This window comes from Pseudopipra pipra, chromosome 6 (assembly GCF_036250125.1).
Source record: "Pseudopipra pipra isolate bDixPip1 chromosome 6, bDixPip1.hap1, whole genome shotgun sequence".
Lineage (NCBI taxonomy): Eukaryota > Metazoa > Chordata > Aves > Passeriformes > Pipridae > Pseudopipra > Pseudopipra pipra.
Window position 1 is genome coordinate 4,230,554 of NC_087554.1, and position 24,001 is coordinate 4,254,554.

Consider the following 24,001-nt stretch of genomic DNA (forward strand, 5'->3'; position numbering starts at 1 on the left):
GGTGCCGGGCTCCGCGATGGGGAAACCCCACAAAGGCTCCTTTGAGGAATTCGGGAGCTCCGCGGCCGCCCCGTATAATCCCCGGTTCGAGCGGTGACCCCCGCCCCGGGAACCGAACAGGCTCCGAGCCCGAGGGCCGGGACGGGGGTCCCGGTCCCGAGCCCGGTCCCGGCCTCCCCTCGCCCCGCCCACCTATCACCTCATTGGCCGGCCGGCCTCCGCCGCCGCCGCTGATTGGCGGTTCCGCGCGACCCTCATTTGCATGCGGCGGTGGAGCCGCGCCGGGGAAGTTGCGCCGGAGCCGCGGCTGCGCTCCCGTCCCGCCCCGCCGGACCCTCCGCAGCCCTTCCCGAGGCTGGAGATGCCCCAGCGCAGCCTCCCGCCGGGATGGAGATAGCCGGACCCTCGAGGAGGGCTCCTTCCCGCTCTGCCGCCGCTCCTCCCGCGCCGCTGGTGGCTCGATAGGGCTCTGCCCCAGCCTCACCTTTCGCGCTGCGCTGCCGGTTGGCTTTAACCCGTCTTTTCCTATGGCTGGGATATACAGCTCTACTCTGAAGACCCTGGAGGATTTGACTTTGGACTCTGGTTATGGGGCAGGGGATTCCTGCAGGTCCCTTAGTCTCTCCTCTTCCAAGTCCAACTCCCAAGCCTTCACCTCTTCTCAGCACAGAGGCAACTGGTGGTACTACTCGGGCTCCATGAACAGTAGGAATAACAGCTGGGATACTGTGAACACCGTTCTGCCGGAGGACCCCGAGGTCGCAGATATCTTCTCCAAGTGCCCTAAGCTGCCGGATCTAGAGGAATACCCGTGGACTGATGAAGACATCGGCAGGATCCTTCGCAAAGGGAAGGGAGATGGCCACGGCAGGACCTTTTCCCAGGAAGCTGTCAGGAGGCTCTCGCAGCTGCTCCGGCGCGCCCTGATCAGGATCTCCAGGGAGGCTCAGCGGCTCAGCGTGATGCACTCCAAATGCACCCGGTTCGAGGTGCAGAGCGCCATCAAGCTCATCCAGAGCTGGTCCCTGTCGGAAAGCTGCGTCTTGGCCACCGTCAAGGCGCTGTCCCTGTACAGCATGAGCGCAGGAGACGGGCTGAGGAAAGGGAAGTCCGCCAGGTGTGGCCTCACCTTCTCGGTGGGGAGGTTTTTCAGGTGGATGGTGGACACGAGGATCTCGGTGAGGATCCACGAGTACGCGGCCATCTCCCTGACGGCTTGTATGGAGAACCTCGTGGAAGAGATTAAGGGTAGGGTTTTGGCAAGTCAGAGCCCGGATGGTGGAGGGGAGATCTCGGCCGAAGTCCTGGAGATGGTTATCAACAACGACGCGGAACTTTGGGGAGTGTTGCAACCTTACGAGCATCTCATCTGTGGGAAAAACGCGAATGGTAAGACCCAGCTTTTACGATTTGTTGTCTTCATACCAGCGAGCTTTACAGTAAAATCCTTGATCTCTATGGACTCAGTGGTTTCCTTGGCTTTTCTTGCCATCTGGATTGCATCTTGGTCGTGGTTTGTGTGTGCGCAAAGCGGGCACGGCGGCTTTACCAGGCAAGAATGATCCTGATCTATTCTTGAGATGTCCCAGCTTATAAAAGGCACCAAAGCTGTGGGAAACCAAGCCCTGTTGTCTTAACAAACATCTGACTTTCTACCAGCTGCTGTTTTGAGCATTTTTTACTCTTAACTGGCGTGTAAACCTCTTTCTCTGTAACCGTAAGATGAAATGTGCTCTAGAAGCTGCTCTTCAGAAAATACCACTGTCGCTTTTAGACAAAATTTCTATTATAGTGAGTGTCTTGCAGCTTCATCTTAAAGATGCCGTTCCCACATACAGCCTGGAGAGGGAAAACAACATTCAATCTTTTTTCTTTGGAGTAGTAAAATTCAGTTTCTGAGCTCAAACTCGTAACTACGTGTTACTTGGGCTTCCTTCTAGTTCAGCAGAGAGCTGTGTTGTCTTGTGCAGTAAACATGAGCTTGTGCTTGGCTTGCCAAAGTGAGTATGTAGGACGGTGCCTCAGTAATGAGAATAACACGATGTTAAGGTACTTACCCCTGTAATTTCTTTGGAAAGCAAAGGTTTTGAGCACTTAAGCAAATAAGCAGATAGAGGAATGTTGGCATCTTCCTACAAGACCGAGGAGCAGTTTGGAAGGCTTAACTGTGACAGTTCTGTTTATTTTGCACTGTCACACTGAGGAATGCCATATTTTTCTGTGGAAAATTCAGAGAAACTTGGAGTTTAGGAAACTATTTTGTGTACCACCCACAGCTTCAGGACTTTCTCTGGCCACATCCTTATGGTCGTTTATTCCATGCTTAACACCTTAATGGTTTAACTCTAAAACCAAGCGGCTTGGTCTTTTCAGAAGATAATCTCATAGCGAGAGACAAGTGAAGGAGAGACAACACCCCCTAGGTGAGTGTTAGCAAGGAAACAGTGTCGAAACAGGGCTGACTCACCTTCTCCTCCCTGGGTGCATTGATTTCCCGAGGTTATCTCGTACCCAAGCAATAATGTCGCGATTCAGATCACGAGTAGGTAAGTGCAGTGAGTGTCCCCTGGCTCAAATTCCGAGGTAAGAGACCTCCTGCCGTTAAGGGTACTCACAAAACCCCTCCTGTGCACTTTATCTGCCCTCCCTCCGCTGACAGTGTCACTAAATGTTTGTGAAATAAATGTGAAGAGCCCTTTGGGATGTTCTCTTGGCACCGTTTCAGGATAGAGCTGTAACTTTCAAAGTCAAACAGAGACTCTACATTTTTAACTCCGAGCTCAGGGATGACTAGAGAGGTATGAGGATGTCCTGTCTGCCAAAACACTTGTAATTCTTTGTTTATCCTGGGAGTGTGTGTCACCTGGTCCAAAAAGAGGACTTGTTTCCCCTTATTTAGGGAAGCTGGAGTGAAATATTGTGCTTCTGTGAACTAAAATATACTTTTTTTGGTGTTCTCTGCTCAGTGCTTTTGCCACACAAGTTCTGTGTGTAAAATGGAGAGGAAAAGTCAGTCCCTTTTTTTTTATTTCTTAAGAGAAATCTCCTTGGAAAAAGTGCAGGGAGTGAATGGATGGTGGTGTTCAATGGAAAGAAGGGTGACTGTGCAGGGAAACGCTTATAAATATTCAAAGCACCAAATGGTCAGTTCTGATAACGCTCCTCCAGTGCAAAGCCAGGCAGGCAGTGGCCACAGAAGGATTGGCTTCTGTTGCCTCTTTTGTTGTTCCTGCCTTTCAGATCAATTCTGTCAATAATTGGATGCATTTTTTAAGTCTGGAAATTGAATAAAACCGCACATGAAGGCATCCTGTGATTTCCTGTGACAGTCTGTCACTAGTATTTTACCTGACACAAGTCAGTGAATCTTCTAAATGGCTTTTCTTGCAGTTGTAAGGCCACAAATGGTTTTATATGGATGCAAAAAAGCTTGAAATAACTTCTTTCTTCTTCTCCCTGTAGGAATTGTAAATGAGTAGCATTCACATCATTCTCTGCAGTGCTTTCAAGTGATCTTGCTTTTTACATTAATTTGAATCTGAAGTAGATCTGGTGGTGAAATAGCTGGATTTATTCCTGTTTAAGGAACAGGAAAACTTGCATTCCTGTCACTTTTGCTTCTTTTCTAGTAAGAGCATTTTAGTGGAGGACTCATAAATTGCACGTTTGGCATGTGTGTGTTGGGGTTTTTGTTTATAGCCCTGAGTTTGATGTCAGAGATAAAGAGCACTTCAGAGGTTCAGGTCTAACTCCAGTCAAGCATTGCAATCTTGGGATGAAATCCATGGCGGTGTCCTATGCAGGAGATTATCATAATGGACATTTCTGGCATTATGATCTATGGAATACCATTTTCATTATTAGATCAGGATAGCCTGCTGCTTTGGAGTCAAAGAAATAGTAAGTAAATACATAAATCTTCCTAAATTCTCAAGAGACTGAGCTTTAGCCCTGTGTTTCTTCAGTGACTAATCTCCCATCAAAGACCACAGTCCACTCACTGGTCTCGAGGCCTTGGAGTAATATTATGTATTATAACAAATGTGTTTTAATCAACACCTGGTGTGTGAAGGGTAAAGTTTAAAACTCTAGGTACTTAAGGGGGGATTTTAATATTTTTTTTAATAAATAATAATCTGTGGCTCGCTTATTTTTTTGCCCTTTCTGTGAAGCTGTTCTTTAATCAACTTTCTGCTGCCTCTATGAGATGTTTTGTGCAGTCAGTGTGAGTTCTGTGGAACGAGGAATGTTCTCTGAGCTTGTGGCCTTAAGGAGTTCTGCCAAGCTTCTGGGTGTGTTGATGTCTCCAAGGACTAAGTCTTTTTAGGCAGAGTCTAGGTGGGCTGATGCAAAAATAATGCAGTGCAAGCTGGAAAGAAAATGAAAGAAAAGCAGTAAAAATTATAAGCAGCTACTGAAGAATGTGGCTACTGGAAGGTAAAAAAAAAACAAACTTGTGTAAACTGAAACACATTTTATCTTCTATTTTTAATTACATAGAGATGTGTAATATGCAGCTCAAGTAGAGAATGCACCCAGTAGTTTCACAGGGATTTTAAGTCATTCCAGTTTGGAATATTAGTCTATTAATTTAAAATGTTCGTTGAGAGATGAGTTGAAATATGAACTTACCTTGGAATCATGATTTTTTTCCTTGCCCTGCTTATGTTTGGTGCTTGTTTCTTTAGAATTTGAACTATCAGCACTGCAAATACGTTTTGCTATTATTGCCCTATTAACTAGAGCACTTAGATTGTATTTAACTATCTGGCTGTGGCCAAACACCCCTGTGACTGCCAGTACACCTGCTGTGCTGTTTAATGCATCAGCACATCCTGGTGCTCTGCGGATACAAGTGTTGACAGATGTTTTTGCTAAAAAAAAATAAGGTGGGGGTTGGAATTTAATTTGATAACACTGTTTGTCCATGTACCTCTCAACCTAAACACTTGAAGTTCTCCCTGGATGAACTAATCCAGAAACAAGCCTGCTCAGCTGACGAGGAGTAGAAACGTGAGCCTGAAATAAGCTCTACTTATGTCTTAAGGCATTTTTCTTAGCACGGGGTTGAGGGGAGAAACGTGTAACATTTCCTTGGAGTGAGAAGGGAATGGGTTGGACTCAGTAAAATTAAATTTTCTTCTCTAAACGTTGCCACACATCAAACATGGACTTGAGATTTAGTGTCACTAAGCACATTTTCTTTTATATTTCTCATTGCACTAATACAGGTTAAAAATTATAGCCAGTTTTAAAATTGAGGGTAATTAGTAAAAATAAATAATTAAGGATTTTTAAAGCTATGCCAATCTAAAAATTCCTTTTTGTAGTTGTCAAAATGGTCTGAAATAAAGTTATTTCAGTGTAGTTGTGGTATTGTACTGAAATCCAGCATGAGCAAAAATAATGACACTTCAAGAAGTAGAATGTCCTTTTGTTATCGGAACTGAACAAACTGGTGTGCTCATCAAGAGCCTCATCAATTTTAATAAGCTATCAGCTCCACAACTATTGAGGAAAGCACTCCATGGTAGAATGGGTGGACTTTTGGGAAGAGAGCTGTAAATGCAATCAATAAACCAAGCTGAGGACAAATAGAGGGCTAGGACAATGATACTGCAGGTGGCTTGCCAGTTATTTAAGAAAAAAATAAATAACTCTGCATTCTGTTACTGTGTCTGAAGCAGGAGCTTAAAGCAATTTTGGGATTCCTGGGCAGAAATGTAATAGACTTCTGTCCACATTTCCATGTTGGATGAGCTGGTTGTAGCTATGATCCTACTCAAATTATGGCTTCATTCACCTGTGGACCCCCAAATACCTTGTGTGCTTCCACTCCTCCACAGTCAAGAGCTTGGATTTATATCCACAAACCCCCAGGGACAAATTCTTTAAGCTTAAATATTAATGCTTATATGTACATGCTCACCTCTCCTACAGACACAAACCACCAGTTGCTTCTCTGCAGTTGTCTGTATTTTAGTTGTGCATTTTATGTTAAGGTATAGCTCAAGTAAGGCTAAAATGTCTATTTTTTTTCCCCCTTATAATCAGTTTTCCGTGTCTATATTTTTTTTTTTTAGTGATAGTAAAGGAAAACTTCATTAATGAAGTAATGGTGCTGTCATAAATTTATCCTTCATATTGCTGATATTACTCCATGGCAATAAAATTTGTGTCCTTTCAATTCAGTTGGCTAAAGAGCTGAAACTCCCTTGGTGTATAATTACCAAATGCTGATTATATTTGGATTTTTAGGGGAATTGGGGTTGGTGGCAGCTTAACCCTGTGAAACTGAGGAGCTGGGCCTGTGAGTGAGGGATCTTTTGAAGAGAAAACTCTGTGACCTGTTATGTCCAGACCAAAGTGTCTTGTTACTGCCAAAGCCAAGGGTTTGAACTGAGTGAATTCTTTTGGGGCCAGCACAGGATTTTATCCTTGGTGTGTAAACCCCTAAGTTATAACAGTTTTGGTGTTTGGCTCATTGATTTATTTATTTTTCAGATGAAAAATGATGCTGCTTTAGCTCAAACTTTAGCAGTGAGTGGATATTTGGGGTGCTCTTGCATGTTGTTTAGTGTGTGTGTGTCAGCAGAAAATGAGGAATGAGCTCTGGGTGTTCATATTCTTAATAATAAAATATTATTTGAAATCTGAACTCATCTGGGGAGAGTTGATGGTTGTCAATGAACTTCCCTAACTGGTCTCTAGCTTTCCACACTGCCTCCTCTTCCTTGAGATCAGCACTCACCCAGAGCATGGATATCATATTTTGACTGTTTTGACATCTTAATCCTACCTGATTTGGGGCTATTCCAAAATTCAGTGCACCAGTAACACAGGGTAGTGGTAAACTTTGAATAAATTGTGTTTTGATAGTGGGGTGAAATGATGATCTTTTTACTCTGAAAAATCTTCTTTGGGTATTAATGTTTTCATGTTGTAATACTTGTTTCTGCTGATGTACCTGATATGATTCAATTCCTCCAGTTAGTGGTCCACTTAAAGCTTTTTTTTTAATCTGTTAGATTTTTTTCTGTCCCTCTCCCATGCTTGGTGTTGTAATGGTTTGCAACAACTCAAAGGAAACACTGAAGTTTATAAAATCCTCTGCAGGAAACATAAGTAAAGTCCTGGAAATACTTCTTTACAATGGACTATAAAATTCACTTAATACACAATTACCAAATTGCAGAGTTGGGCTTAGGACTCAACACTTAATTAACTTCAGAAAGAACTGAAGCTCCAAAGTGCACTTGGGAGCTTATACCAAAAATCTTAGTGTTGAACTAGAAGTAGGTTTTTAAAAAGAAATCATTTTGCAGCAATGCAAGAAAATGGAAAAATAAGTCCAAAGATAATATTAATCTTGTAATCTTCACGAAGTTGTATTTTCTTAAAGACCAATACATTTTACTGTTTCTTGAGCAAATTGCCCATTGTGCCAATGGAATTCAAATGAGGAGAAACAGAGGCTTCTAAACACAATAAACCCACTGGATACCCAACAGTGCCCAGCAAATCCCTCACTGTCTTTATCTTCTGAATGGTTGGAAACAAGAGAGAAATAATTATCTGTTTACATTTTAGTTCTTGTTTTGCATTTGGTCAGTGCTAAGCTTTTCAAGTCAATATATATGTAAAATGTATATATTTATAAACATTTTTCCATTGCTTATGGTGCAGGACTTTGCAGTTTTATACACTGGACATTAAGGAAAACCTCTCTCCCTGACTAAGTTCTGCTCCACCAGAGCAGGAGAAAATGTCCATTTGCTCTTGTTGAGCAGTGAGAATTTAGGCTGACGAACAAAAGAATGAACACAATAATTTCTGATGATTTTCTTGTTTTAATGGGATTAATTTACATGCTATTTTGAACCTAAGTGCCCAACATGACATTTGGTTAAATCCAGGCAAGCCTGAGGCAACAGTAAATCCAGCACAATGATGGATTCATGCTTTCTTAATTTACAAATTGGGGCCAAAGTACTTCAACAGAACTCTTGATTCTTTTCCTTACAGAAGAGGAGATAGATTTAATAATAAGTGGTGGACCTTGAGAGCATCTAAGTCTATTTAAGGATTCCAGGTTGTGAATTTATCACAGAATACCAGGTTGGAAGGTTCATCTGGTCCAACCTTTCAAGCATTTGAGTGAAGAGAACCTTTTAAGTGGAGTTGCAGGACTTGTGCCAAGAAAGCAATAATAGAAAGAAGAAAAGATGCACCAAATGCTGAAAGGTTTGGTCCTTTGACCCCAACACATCCAGACTTGCCTTCTGACTCTGCTCACAGGCTGGGCTGGATCTGGGAGCTCATCTTGGTCCTCAGGAAATGTTTGGGAGCAGAGGGTGACTTGGAGAGCTTGGCAAGGGGAGCAAGGAGAGACCAGTGATGGGCAGGGCACAGCTGAGGTGATTTGTCAACCTGTAATTAAAGTGTCTGCCTGCACCCTGCAAGGGTGGTGGCTGTACTTTTGTGAGCCTGGGATATGTGGGGTGGAATTAATAGTGTGGAAGTAACTTCTGAGGAAAAGGAATGCTGTGACTGTACTGTCTTCAGGAGTGGACACAGGGAATCAGTTGTTTTAATTCAAGTTAAATGGAATTCTGAGCTGTAAAATCCTTGTCTGTTAAAACCTCCTTGTTATGTGTTACTTGCAGATGAAAGAGCCTCAGAATTGTAAACTTCTCCTCATTTGCTCCAGACCTGTTACTTAATGATGTGATTTTATTAACTCTAGTCCAACTGATGCTGTTTGTGGAGGAGTTGTTGGGATTGGTCTTTGCTGTGACCTTAACATGAAACATTTCCTTGAAAAGGGTGTTCAGCAGAGGTGAGACTTTGGGCCATAACCTTGGGAGCATCTTTAAATCAGGTCACAGGGATTGCTGTCAATGCACTTCCCTCCTTCCTGTGGACCAAGCAAAAAGTGTTTGGTGTTCTTTGTGTGGGTTTGACCCAGACACTCATAGGTCAGTTGTGCACCGAGCACTTGTCCATCTTGTTCTGGTTGTTTAGTTACTACACGTGGACCATTTCTTTCTTAAAACCTCTGTGATGTTCACAGGGCTACTTAACTTGCTTCTCATCCAAACTGAGCAAACTACCAGCTCCTGCAGTGCCAGAGAGGCCTGTCAGGGGCTGCATTTCGCTCTCCCTGTCCAAAAATGAAGAAGCAAAAAAGAGGAAAACAGCGGAAAATGTGCTTAAGCAATTTCTGTAGGTTTTGTGTAGTGACACTAAAATGCTTGAGATGATTAGGAGTGTTTGTGGTATAATCACGGGATAGAGACAAAGAACTGAAGCCAAATAAACATTTCAGACCAGCTTTTCTGTTCGTGGATGTAAATTTATAACAACTGATAAATTTTCTGTGGGGCTGTAAAAGATCAAAGTAAATGTTGTTTATGATTTTTCAGGGATGAGAGGAAAGGAACACTACAAAAGACATAATCTGCTTGTCCCAGTCTTTAGTGTTTATAACATTACAGTCCATGTTGGGTAATTCTGTTCCTCGAATTTCTATCCCAATTTGCAGCCTGTTGCCTGAGTCCTGGAGAATAAAGAAGGGAATATGACTGTGTGTTTACACTGGGATTTATACATTAAAAAAATAAACATGTAGAGGCATAATTATCTATTATTTTCTTGATCCTGTATAGCTCTGGTTTTTCTCCTGATTAGTTCCAAGTTGACAGTGAATAGAGTTTCTTCTAATATTTACATTTTATTGTTTGTGAATAAAGCACACGACTGTTTCAGCTGAAGGGCAAGAGTTGCGTGTTGGCAAACAGCTAAAGCAGGGAATCAGGCCAGTTTTGCCTCATATTTTCTTCAAACTGGTTGTATTTTTGATGTTTTAATAGAATTTAGTAGCAGTCAGTTTCTTGTTTGCATGTTTTGTTTAAATAGCTACTCAGTGCTCCATGTGTGGCAAAACTAGTAGATGAAAACACAAACTTGATTTTTGAGTTACTTTTAGACAGTCAACTCATCTTTGATTCCTCTTGGATGATCCACTGATGATCCTTTTTTTTTTTAATCTGAAATAGGGTTTTGGCCTTTCCTGATGGATGAGGAAATGGTACTGGGATGCTGCTGGGGCTGGAGGAACGGGGATGGGAGCAGGTGTGGTGTTATTGTAGCAGGTAGAGAGCACCCTCTGTGTACCATCAGCCAGAGTGTTGATGTCAGAGGTGTCTTTTTGGAGTGTTTTATTGTGGGCTGAGTTTGGGAAGAATCGGTGACAGGAGTGATGAGAAATGGTGGACTTGGCAGTGTTGGACTCTGATCTTGGAGGACTTTTCCAACCTAAATGATCCAATGACTCCATGATTAATGGACTGGTGAATGCCCTAAACTTGTCCTTAAAAGGTTGTGAGGTTCCTTTTTATTTCTTTCCCAATTTTTGTGCAATTTCCTGAGATAACACCACAGGTCTAACCAAAACACTTAAGGATGGATGCTTGTTATAATAGTATAAGAGATAACATTCAACCAAAGAGCAGAAATATATATATATATCCACCCCCACATAGGAAATACATTTCATTATATATGTTATCTTCCCTCCACCCCCCACCCTGTTTAATGCTCAGCTTGCACTGGCAGCTTTGTTTAGTCTAGAGATCATAAAAATCACTCCAGAGTTGAATTGATACAGCTTTATTATGTTCTTAGCATGGTTTCTGGTGCTTTTAAGTTGTTATATCAAATTTATAAGGTGCCTTTGGATATTTTCACTCAAGGGTTACTTTAACTTAGAGGGGAGGGAAGAAGATGAGAAACTGCAATAGCAACCAAGACACATTATTATCTTTATTGTTGGTTTTAATAAACCATTTAATTCTATTGTCAATATATAAAGACTTTTAAAGTGTTTCTTTCCAGGAAGTGTTATGAAAATTTCTCTGTTTTGTCAGTATATGTGGAAATTTTGGCTTCAGTGAGTATCAGTTTTGTTTGAACTGAAAAGATGTTTGGGGGTGATGACAGTAAGATCATCAAGTAGAAAATTTGTTGGAATTGTTGTCAATGCTGTTACTGAAAGAAGCTCAGAATCCACATGGGAAGTGCTGCTTACCTTCAAGTTTTAACCTTGCTAGAGTCAAAGGAATAATTTCCCTTAGATTTAATAGGGAACTGATCAGTTATTGCTTATCAGAAAAAACCTGGATTCTTTCTGAAGCAGTTGCCTGGTCTGAAAGCACTTGGGTTGAGGCCACATGTTTTTCTGAGGTAGTTTTGTTTTAGTACTTTGCAATAAATTTAGGAGCTTTACACCTTGAGGTGGGAGAAGCTTTGATGGTGACCCTTCATTCCATGGAAAGCCTGAATGTCCTCTTATATGGGAGGGAGCAGGGGGGATTTAGAGCATCTGTGCACTGAGGTAGTTTTGTAGCTGTGCTGGTGAGTGTGAGGAGGGTGACTGGTGTGCTTTTATTAATATTATTCCTTTGAAAAAGTGTGGCCTTCCTCCTGCCACTCCCTCTAGCTCTGTTCTCACAGGGCAGTGCCAGGTGCAAAGTCTCTTATTAAAGCCACTCGAGAAAGATTCATGCTTAACACTATGTTTGTCAATGGAAAACAACCCTGGAATTGTTTCTGGCACCTTTTCCCTGTGTGTGTATTCTTGGGTCTCATGTTTTTTTGCAGACATGTGGAAATGCAGCTTTCATTGTAGGTTGTTTTGTGGCACGTTGTATACGCTGCACATCCCTAAATTTGGGGAGGGGACTGTGTTCCTTTGTTTTTAAACAGTCTCAGTGACCTGCTGGAATTGTGTGATAAAACTGTGTGAATTTTCTCTACCTCCACAGCAGTTCAGAGGATCGTTTTCCTTTTATAGTATGTGTAAGGCTGTGTGATTGTGGTTTTTCACGTTCACTGCAGAAGGCCAGAGCTCCCCTAAGGCGAGCACAACTTACAAATTCCAATGAATATAATTTATTAGCATGAAGGTAATTCTTGCCACACAACCAAGCCTTAGATAATGCAGAAGTTATGGCAGAAGATACTGAGCTGGCACAGGGCATTTGGCCTTCCACCGTCTGCAGAGCCCACACTCCAATTTTCTGCTGTTGCCATGGGCTGCAGACTCAGACAGGAAATCATGGTAGGATGGGAAAGGGTCCAAAATATACACAGCTAGTATAAGGTTTGCAGTTAAAAGAGAGCCAGAGAACAGGCTATCTGTTCTCCTGAACAGGCAGGGCAAAGCAAAGCTGCCTTGTGTGTGCCTTCAATGTCTTTTTATATTTTATATGCTCATTTTTTAAAAGCTGGAATTTTTTCCATGTAAAGTAACGTGTGTAACTTCAAATGGTCCATTTATATACCGGGGGCCTGATTCAACCCGCACTTAATTGGTTGTGCTGGGCTAAAAGGAGAGTAAAGCAGCAGAGAACTGGGTCCCTGGCACATGTGGAGGAGCCATAGAGAGCTTTGGGCATGCCAGACAAAAGAACACCTCCTGCCTCTGCTTCCCTGGGCTCATTTGGGGGGGTTTGGTTTTATTTTCAGGGAGGATTTTCACGGATTCTGTGTGTTAGTTAAACATCTAGAGCTCAGAGTGTATGTGTATGATCCACCAAGTGACAGGGATGCAGAAGCTGTTTGGCTTGTGGAGCTGGCTCAGTTTTTAGCTCTGGGTAGATCATAGGGTCATTTATCCATGTATTTTCTTAGGTTGAAACAGGGGATACTGGAGTGATTTGCTTTGGAGAGCAAACAGTTTTCTTATCTGTCTATGAGAGATAAGCACAATAATCTGTGTGTAATGAACTGCACAGTTTGCAAAGCTCTCAGTGTGTCTGAAGAGCAGTGTCTGACTGGGCAGCTTATGCTCCCTTGACATATAGGGGGACTGGGGAATTTCTCCATCAGTTTCCAATTTCATTTTTGTAGAGAAGATGCTCCTTTACTAAAAAATAGTAACAAAACAATACCGAGGACACATTCAGGATGGACAGAATAGGAGCTCAGCAAACCTCTTGTGGCAAAAAAAGCTGATTTAAAACTTTTTCTCCCAGGCCCATCTGTGGTTTTTAATTCTGACTGAAGGGGACCGTACAAGAGGGTTGTTTGTTCTCCAGGCATTTTCCAGCCATAGCTGTTTTTTGGCTATGTAGTCCCTTTTCAGCTGCTTGAAAGAATGGAACTGTGAACAGGAGGAAGGTGAAGGCTACAGTGCCAAATATTGCTGGATGCAGTGGTGATGTCTGTCAAGAAGGAGACTAGAGATACCAATTAATCCCATTTAGAAATCAAATAACTTAGGTAGCATTTAACCCTGGGTCTGGGATCAGTGAGTGAGGAGTCTATTCCATGACCCCATACCTTCTAGTAACTGCTGCTTTTCCCTGTGTAATATCTCAAAAAGACTTGCTGCTTTTTTATTTTCTTTCAATCTGATTGGAGACAATTGTCAAATAGCAAACTGTCTCAGCCAAGCCACCTGCCCGAATCCTCAGCAGAGCATTGTATTTCTGAAAGAGCATTCTAGTGAAACATCCTCATTCTGAAAAGTTTGGGCTGATTCTCCAGTAAAAGAAGTGATCCAAAAAGCTGCTGATGATTTCCATGTGAACACTGCCAAGTATTTCTCTGATGAGAGTGCATAACAAAGAAGTGCTCGAGTGATTGAGTAAGGCTGATTGGAACAATCTGGGGTGGCTTACAGCTCTTTCTGATATTCCACAATGGTGGGAAGCTACTGTCACTTGTATTTTCAATCTGTATTTTGCTTGGAGGTACAAGATCTTTTGTTGTCAGCTCCCTTGAGCCAGTTATGGAGGGAGAGACACAATATTTCTTTAAAATATTCATGGAGCTTGCATGGGTTGGCTGCAGCTGAATGTCACCCACGGTGATTTCTAGAAGACAACAGGAGTTTTATGTGATTTATCTTAATTAGGGATTGATGGACACATTCTAGTTTGACTTTTGGATCTGAATATGGATCTGCATTAATAATCATCTGCTCTCCTAGCCTTGCTTCTTGCTCAGCTGCTACTGAGGAGCTTGCTATGGGAATATCTGTAAAAATATATAGTATTTTATAGGACTGGTTCATCTGAGGACACTTTTCTGTTGTTCAGGGACAGCAGGTTATTCTCTGCTTGTTCTGTGATGAACAGCACGAGCTTTAGGAGACTCATGTGGGAGTGATTTCTTCTACTTTTTGTGATTTTGCTGTTGAAATTAAGCAGGTCATATAAAGCAGCTGCTTATTTTGGAACAAAATCAGCATAACACATTAAAGAACCCATTAATCACTGAGCTTGACCTTCAGTTATTATTTTAAAGAACTTACTGCATCTATTGTGCGCTTCAGAAGGCCAGGAATCCTAAGATGTATGTTATGTATTCAGATCTACAGGTTAAGAGCATCAAATTAAGTTATAATAAGGAATAAAGCAAAATGGATCCCTGTTGAAGTATTGGCTCTATTTATTCATTTTTAGGAGTAGAAGGAGGCTGTATATAAATGCCTGCACAAGGAAAACTGAACTCTTATTGTGTTCCACAGTTGCCATGTATAAATTTTTGTCCTGGACTAGTGGCTTCTTCACTTTGTTCAATCTTGCCAACACAAAAGTTCTCACTTTCCTAAAAGTCTTTTTTGGGGGGAAGGTACATAAACCAGCTTCTCCTCCTTTTCTCCCCTCAAATCCCAGTGCTTATTTTACAAGAGAATTTATTCTGTGTTTAAACTCCTGAGTTCCTTGGCAATGTCTGTCTTATATATCCTCTGTGTAGCCCTAATGGTTTGAGAACTTACTACATTATAGTCACATCTACTTGTTGCAGAGATTTTCTGAGTACTGTGAGCAAATGGATCAACCATTAAAACCTAGATTAGTTTTGAGATGGAGGAAAGGATCAGTAGATGACTTTTCAAAAAGATTGATCTGGTGAGAAACCTGCTCTGTAATTATTTAATAACACAATTTTCTGTTCCTGCAGAGCAAAATGGAATCATAACCACAGGACCAAGGGTTCATTCAGCTTTTAAGGAGTGTTCTCAACCAGCATTTTTCACTTTATTGGGAGGGTACAGTCAGCTTTGTGTGGTCGTTAATATATAGTAGTTCATAAAACTGGCAGCCTTAATTGGATAGAAGGGTGAGTAGAAGCATGAGGTGAACCAGAATGAGATCTCTTGGGCTCCAAGTTGTGCCTCCTCTTAAAACACTCCTGGCTTGGCACACTGAGGAGCTGAGAGCAATGTAGTCTTAATTTTGGTTGAATAATGGCATTCATGGAGCTATGCTAATGAGCTGCATTCTGCTGCCTGTCCTGCACATTGTGGACTGCACTCTGAGCTTACTTCACATCTCTAATGCTTTCCTTCTGTCTCGAGCCGCACTGATGTAATGGCTCCGGATCTGCCCTCGGTGCACTGCCTTTCCCACAACTGTTGTGCAGCAATCACACAGCTGTTCGCTGATTATTATTTTCTTTCCCAATTGGCTGCTTTGGGACAGATTATTCTTTGGCCTCAACTTCCTAATGCAAGTAATCAGTAACAACATTCAGGCAGGGGTGTTGAAGGCATTAAGAATTGCTTAAGTATTTGGGTCTGCTGAAAATATTCAGGCCTTTAATGAATATTTGGTTTAATTTTGTGGGAGGGGAATTATGTGCTTCTTCCCTGCCTTTGCCCCTCTCTTTTCCTCAGCTTATGACAAGCTAAGACAAAAGCAGCACTTTAAAAAGGAATTAAGTGTTTTATGTAGATTATCTTGTAGGGTGGTTTTAGATACATGCTCTGTTATATTGAACATCCCCCTGACATCAGGGAAGTTGCATGGGCTTGATAGTTTTGGGGCTTATTGGGTATTTTTAAGTATTTTTGATTCATTCATTGTGAAAGCTCTGTGAGCTTATGAATTAGACACAAGAAAGGGTAGGAGGAGGAATATAAATGAACACTTTGGGAGCTGGAACTCTTGACTGTATTGCATAGCTGCTTGGTCACCTTAGAATCACTGAAATGCTGGTTGGGATGAGCTCCTGGAGGTTGCCTAGTCCAATCTCCCACCTCTATGTGGGCTCCTGCCAGAACTAGATCGGGTAAGAGGTGGCTTTGCATCTCTAAATCTGGGAAACATTCATGTGGTAGATCCCACAAGCCCCTCTGAGCAACCTGCTTGCTTTTTAGTGAAGAAGTTTCTCCTAATATCCAGCCTGAGACTCCTAAACCAGAGTTTGTGGTGCATTGTGTGCTGCTCCTGAGAAGAATTTGATTCCATAATTTTTGTAGCTATCCTTCAAATAGTTGTAGGTTTCTCTTAAATTGACCTTCAGTGTCCTTGAAGCCAGACACGACAAGCCCAGCTCCCCCACCATCCCCTTGAAGGCCCTGATCTGCAGGTCTCTGACCATTTTCAGGCAGAGACCATCTGCTGCTCTCTCTGCAGCTTACACACACCCCTCTTGAACTGGGCAGCCTAAAATAGTGTTACCCACAAACCTTCTGAGGCTGTTTAGGGCTTTATTAAGCGATATGGACCCCAGGATCAGCTGCTGCCTTCTCTGATCATTATCATTCTGCCCAATTAATGTGCACACAACACAGTCCCGCATATTATGTGGTCCACTGTCATCTTGGCCTCACCTTGAGTGCAGAAAGGCCTTTCTGGTTGTGGAAACTGTTGAATTCTGCCCAGGTGGCTGCAGGGAAGCAGTGGCCGAGCTCCAGAGAGGAGGAGGCAGCAATCCAGAGGCCCTCTCCAAAGCGTTTGGCAGTCCCACATCTCCTGACTCCTTCTGTGGTTCTGAGCTGCTGGATAACTTCTGGGCCACGTGATTTTTCTCCCTCTCTGTGTCTCTGTTTTTAATTTACATTTTAAAGGTGTCAGTAGCTTCCTTTAACTTTTTGTAGAGTCTCTAAAGTTCAGGGAAGGAAAGAACTTCACAAACAAGTGTTACATCACCTGTGATCCCACATTTGTATGAGAACCCTGTGGCAAAGGCAGGGATGAGCCCAGACCAACTGGGTCCAGCCTGACCACTGATGGACTCTGGCAATACCAAGACATGTTCCTTTCCAGCAAAGTCCTGCACTCGACAGACTGCAGTGAGCAAAGTTGTGGCTTTGTGTGCAGTGAAAAAACTATGGGAAAACAGAGGTTTCAAAGGCAGAATTTTAATTCTGCCAGAGCATGAAACTTTGCTCTACGGAGTCTCCAGAGAGAAATTACTTCATCCCTAGGGACTGAGCTACTTGCTACCACAAACGAGGATTCTTGAGTTGCCTTGTAGCCGTTGGTACAGTCAAAACTATTTCTGATGTTTAAAAATAATGAAACGAAACAGAAAGGGGAAAAAACACCCCACTGCAAAACCACCAAAAAACTCCCCCAAAACCCAAGAAAAATCCCTGAAGTCTTCCTTGTGGCAGTCAAATATTACTACACTCTTCTTGCAGACTCTCTCCACTGAGTTAGAGCCATGATGTATTATTGCAGTGTGTGACAATATCAGTATTTTCACTATCCAGACACTATCAAACTCAAGGGTTTGAAGTCTGGCTGTGAGGTTTGCCTCTGCCTGAGATCTGGTCTCATGTTTCAGTGGTTGTTTTCTTCTTTTCTTTCCTGCCTGATCATTTTAAGCTTAGAAAATGGCCAAGTAGGATCTGTTGGTTATAGGAGACCCAGTTTTGTTGTCCTTTGTTATCACTGGATGCCCTTTTTAAGGTTACAGCCACTTACATGAATGGTGCCTAAAGGTACTTGGAGAATTGAGTCACTCTGCAAGTGGAGAACCGAGAATATTTTGATTTCTCTACCTACTGCATTGTGGAGCTTTCACAAACCAAAAACTCATTCAGTATTTCTTTGGAAATATGTGACTTTAAACGCTGGCTGCCCAGGAAAACAGGTACAGGATTGTGCCTTAGTCTTACGTAACCCTTAAAAAACAGAACGTCACCTATAAAAATTAAGACTAATAATACATAAGTAAGCAGTTGAAGAGAATTTTATGCCAATTAAAATAGCAATGCTGGTGACTGTGCAAGTTTCAGCTTTTCTTCCATCTTTATTTTGCTCGGAGGCTATAAACTTGAAAAGAGAGAGTGGGATGGAGAGCATGACACTTAAAGTTACTCTGTATTAACTTGTTCAGCCCTTGAACAAAGCGCTTAACAAAACTCGAGCTTTTCAAGTGATTAGTAAAAACAACTGATAAGATTTGTAACTTTCTCTCCTGTGAAAATGTTGGGATTATGCTGAACCTTTCCTCAAAGGGGCTAGATCCCATTAACCAGCAGTACCAGTTCTGGATGTGGAATTCCCTTTGAGGCTGTCAGTACTGATGGAAAAGGAGTAGAGGCTTCTTTTTAACTTAAAAACTCTGGAAACATCAGCAGAGATAATGCTGACTAACAAGGTATAGGCTGCAAATATAGCCCAGAGAAGGATGTTCTCCTGCCTGGAGCAGTGTAACTAAATTGAGTTCAATGGTAGCAAGAGGAAACTTGCTCCGTACATACAAATTCATGTCTGTCTTTCTTTAATTGAAGTAAACCCCCTGTGAAATTGCTACCCAGAAATGACCTCACTGAGGCTGTTTGCTCAAGCTCTTGGCAATCAGTTTTGAATACTTAATGCAGCACTGAGAAAGCAGAAAAAGGCTCTATGAGCTGGAGAATAAACGAGGTGGTGGTGTCCATTATACCAAAAAGCTCTGTAATTCTTCTCAGCTTTTAGCTTAAAAAATTGTTAAAATAGTATTCTGATGTTGAATTTATTAGTTACACCCTGCCACGTGAAATCCAAAGGAATGTCTCTATGTAGAATGCTGAAGTGCCAGAGGTTAATTGTGCCTTCAGTATTTCATATTAATCCAAGTAGCCATAGTGAGCTACTTAAATACAAACATTAGGGGGAAAGAAAATCCTGCCCTGCTCGAAGTCTGTTACTAGTGAGACTTTGAATTTAGGCAATTTCATGCATTTGGAGGTAGACTTTATTTTTCCTTCATCAGCTAAAATAATAATAAAGCTCGACTTGGTGTATTTATTTAATGAAACACAGGATCCCTGCCCCGATGGTTTTAATCAGTCCCCTCGCTATGTGGTAATTAGGGGTTCTCTCCCATGGCTCTGTTTTTACTTAACTTTCAGAATGTGTAGCCAGTTTAAGTTTCCAGAGATACTCGCAACTAATGTTGCCTCATTTACATGCAGATTATCCAGAGGGGACTCTTAAACACGCACTCACGTTACAGAAACGCAGCGGTTTTCAGCGCTTTCTTATTCAGGGAGCAGAAAATGTTATCTTTTGTCAGTAAGTAATTCATTCCACTCGGCGGATGTGACCGGCTCTTTCATTCCTTGCACACAAGGATTCAGAAGCTGAAGGTGGCTGAGCGCCAGCTTTGCCAGGGATCCGATGTGCCGCTGGATCCAGCTCTGCTAATTTAGAAGCACATCCCTGAAATCGGCTTCATTTGCCGCGGATAAGCCCTGTGTGCATCACAGGTCGAGAAATGGCCTTTTTTTCTGACTAGACAGAGCACATCAGTGCTTCTCATCTTTATGTTTAATAACTACCTCCCTAAAAGTGACCTGGGAAATGTTGTGTTTGTGTCTCCAACTGTACAGCTGGGTACCATTTGCTCCTGGCAGTTACAGCATCACTGGAAATGTGAGGAAGTGGAGCAAATATACAGCATTTAAAGCTCTCTAAAACAGCTTCCCTGCATAATGTGTGATGTTAAAATACTAGGTGGCAGTTTGGGCCGGTATAAAAGTTTTATTGGTGTGAGTTTGAGCCAGGCACATTATTCAGGAAGCCACTACTGAGTTTTCAAGTCATCTGAAATGTGTGTTAGTAATAAGCCTTTTATAAAGCAATACAACCCCATGCAAGCTCCCAGTCAGCTGTGTCCTGGGATTTACTGGTGGGATATTTGTGCTGGGAGCTGCTGGGTTGCACAGGTACTCTGCTTGTAAAGCCAGACATAAGGAGTGAACTTTTCCCAGTCTTTCCCGTTCCCAGCCTTTAGCAAAAGGGATTATGGAGAAACCACCTTTGCATTATGCTGACACCTATTAATTAAACCTTTCTCATTGCAGAACTGAGTCTTGCTGCTAATTCCCTTCCCTTCCCAAGTATTAAGAGGGAATTTGTCAGGTTTTATCCAGCACACTGTGTACTTACAACTGCAGTAGGATCAGAAATGTGTCTCTGGGTATCTGGTGTCTTTTCTACAAGCAGAAATATCAAAAAGCCTTCCCCAAAACATTGAAGGGATGAAGCTGAGACAGGGGGGCTGGAGTGTGGGATTGCAAAGGAAAAATTCTTTTATTGTGCATTTCAGAATAAATTAATATGAGAGTAAATTAATAAGGGATTAAAACATTTTGGTTGCAAATACAGTCAGTAGCTAGAGAGATTTGGGGTCAGAGCAGGAGGTGCTTAGCCAGGGTCTCCTAAGTGTGGCTATACACCTAACTGGTTTTAAAGGTCTCAGGGACCATGACTGTGTGTAAAATATACCCCCTTCCCATTCCTTAGGCATACTGATAATTGTGAAATGCCCTCATAGCAGAAATGCAGCACTAGGATGAAGGTGTGTTGTGTTCAGAGTGGGATCTCTTGTTATTTGTCTGAGAAGCTGTTTAGATTCTGAGCTAAATAGGTCTTTCCAGGCTTCTTCAATCACTTCTTTGATCTGGTTTGACACTTTTCATTCTGTTGTAATTTTTTTTGTTGCAGTTCAGCTGTTCTTAATCACAACAGCTCATGAATTTGGTTATATCCTTTAGCTCTGACTTTGAAAACGAGGGGGTTCATCTTTACAGTTTTATCATTAATAGCAAAATTAAGAAGTTGGTAATAACGTGCTTTAAATGGTTTCAATAGGAAAGCATTTTACAATGCTTACAAACCTGTTTCACTGGTACCAGTAACAGTCTACAAACAACAGCTTAACTTTAAACTTGTGCTTAGTAAATACAAAAAAATTCATATATATATGAAAATATAATTTTCTGTTGTGAAGAAAATATGGATACATAAATTCTTCTAAAAACATGGTCTGCTCTTAGATGTCGTGGAAAACCTGTGGGTGAATACTGCAGTTGGGAAACCAAGGAGGTAGTGATTGCAAAACAGATTGCTCAGAATTCTTCCTGTCCTTCACACTTCTCATGCAAAAAAAAAAGGGAAGGATGACCAAGAATGACAATTATGAGCAAACATTTGGGAAGCCAGCACTGAATGGATTTACTGTAGTTAGTTCTGTAGTAGCGTCCCATGAGGAGCGCATCAGTGAGCAGGGGGGATTAGGGATGTCTCCTGCTTTCCAAATGAAGGATCAGATATTATTCCTGCTTTTACGGTGTCTAGTTGGTCTGTTGTTAATACTTAATCATTGGGTGCAATCAAAATGTTTGCAAATCTCTCCAAATTTGTCCATGTTGTTTCTAGTGAATGTAGGAATATATAGAAGATTGTGGGAGAATAAATATGACAAGGTATAGCTGAGTCTTGAAAACATGAGACCTGCATTCCCTGCTGGTGTTGTTCTGTGGGAAAAGGAAAGCAGATCCTTTATGAAAATAAAAACACGTATGGGATAGATTTCCTTGTATTCCAGTATCTTTTTTTTTCCTAGTGAAGCTTGACTTTATTTAATCTTAATGTTGTTGCTTGTTAGTACAACACTCTACCCATTGTATTGGTGTGGCACCAAAACTTCAACTAACTGTCCAAGGCCACCTTTCAAGTCAGTATTAGAGTTGGGATTGAATTCTAGATGTTCTGGCTGTTCAAAGTTCTGAGGGGTTTTTTGTCCTCCACTGCCCAGCTGTAACTTCGAAGCTTCTGATTTTGGAGGACAAGTTGCACCAGTTGATGATGAGGTTCTGTAACAGTGATTTTTATACCATGAGCATCAAGCCTTCCATGACAATAACAACTGCAAGGCCTCACTGCAGTAAAAATCACTGATACTGGGAATACATTCCACAACTTCTTTTAATAGCTTGCTCGTCTTTTGTTTTCTCCCCAGTCGTGAAGGAGAGCAGTGAACTCCAAGGATTTCCATTCAGCCCAGCTGTGGCATTCTGCCAAATTGAAATTTAGTGTCTCTTGGTGGAATATTCTAAGGAATACCTGCTGTGCAGTCACCCACATTTGGGTCTCATTTCCATGTTGTGGAAGGCAAACCACTGTGTGTGCTTATTACAGAACATGTTGGTGCAGCTCCCCTGCAACAACCTCCATGTACCCATCTGGTGACAAACAACTCCCAGCCCAGCAATGATCCAACTTCTGCTTTATGATAAGCTAAGGTGTTTTCCTCGGTGCAAATTACAGGAAGGTCTCTTTCTTTTTCTTTCTGAGGCACAGAGTCATCTATTTTTGGATTCGCAGTGAGTCTCACTGGGTACGTCAGAAGGTTTGTCATGGTTCTCTTTTTAAATCTTCCCCAGCTGAGCAGAATTAGGGCATACCATCCACATGAGGAAATCCTCTCTCTTTTCCCCTTCAGCTATATGGAAAAGTTGGGTGAGTTCACTGTGTGTTGGTGTAGGTCCCTGAGCGTTGTAGGCAGCGTAATAAGAGGTGGAGGAGCTCCTGTGGAGGAGATGACACACAAGAGTTTCGGTGTGGTGGTTCTACCTCACACCCTGCTTACAAAACGCTGCAAGGAATCAAGTCAGCAGCTAGAAAGCTTCTTGTTATTAAAATGCATAACTTGAGATTTTTATAAAGTAATTTTTGGTGGTGTTTTACGACTACTAAATAAGATTTATTGTGAAGGCAAAAAAATACTGCAAGCTTAACATTAAAAAAAAAAAGAAAATATGAAATGTTATGCAGAAGTGATTTTGTTTAAAATCACATGAAAGTGGCAAAACTGGAAAGAAAATCCTGAAATCTGAGTTGATATTGTGGTGCTACCTAATGGCCAGATGTGCTGTTAGTTTAGGGCCTGTGCCAGCTCATCAAGGATCAAAACAGATGTGTCCTGGATGTGCTTTTCTGTGCCCTGAGATTGTAGGAAAGTGGAGAATTTTTCAGAGCAACCCCAGCACTGCTTGTATTTATAGTCCACAAACAGTGGACACAACACAGCAAAGCATCTCCAGCATCTCCAGCAAATCCTCCCATCTCCAAACAGGAAAGGGGGTGTTGTCTTCCTGAAATTCCTTCTGAGTGGTTATTAGAAGGTGGTCTGCTTGAGACTTGGGGACAAAAGGTTGTGCCATGCTTAGGCCATTAATTTTAATAAATTATTCTGGTTAGAGGTTTTGCAGGAATTTTGCTGGAGAAAGATGTTCCTGCAGCTGAATCAAGAGGGGCCTTCTCAGAATGAGCCAATTCTCTTTGCATCCCACATGACTTGGTTACAAAACTCCTTTCCATGTTGAAAGTGAAATCTCAGTCTGTTTCCATTTGGCTCTTCCCAGAAGGAGGTTTTATTTCTATTCCAGCCCTGTGGTAGATGCTGAAGATAAAGGGAGGATTCATCTGCATTTTTCTTTTTTTTTTTATTTTTTTATGGTACCTGCATAGAGAGCTCATTACTGTCTATTTTATAAAACTTTATCAAAAAACTAATCAATCCTTTATTGTGTTTATGGCTCACTTTAGTTTTGGAACACAATTTACTGTTACCTGTGCTAAAACTGTTCTTTTTTAATGTAAAAACAGCTTCTGTCACTAATCAGTTGTGATTTTTTTTTACATTTTTAATTGCAAATATAAAATTCCAAAGGAGGTTCACTAGTATAACTTAAATATAAACAAAAAAATTGTGATTTATTACTTTCAAATCAGGCTTGGACTTCACCAAATGGATCTGGTGTTCATCTGAGCTGCAGCTGAGTATCTGAAATGAGCATCTGGGCTGAAAAGAAACCTGTTTTAAGCAATGGCCCTTCAGACCAATAAAAATTAGTTATTTATTAAACTTAGTTATTTAAGGTAAAAATCAAGTTTTGCATGGAAATTTAGGCTCATTCCATAAC

At 41.6% G+C, this 24,001-nt stretch overlaps 1 protein-coding gene across 1 annotated transcript in view; it reads left to right on the top strand.

The window, feature by feature from the left end:
- Positions 1-266: 266 nt before the first annotated feature.
- Positions 267-24,001, top strand: part of ABTB2 (ankyrin repeat and BTB domain containing 2) — a 116,075-nt gene continuing 92,340 nt past the window's right edge. The window contains exon 1 of the mRNA XM_064657112.1: positions 267-1,389. Within this exon, the coding sequence (XP_064513182.1) occupies positions 528-1,389 (862 nt within the window). The 5' untranslated portion in view covers positions 267-527. The remainder of the gene's footprint in view (positions 1,390-24,001) is intronic.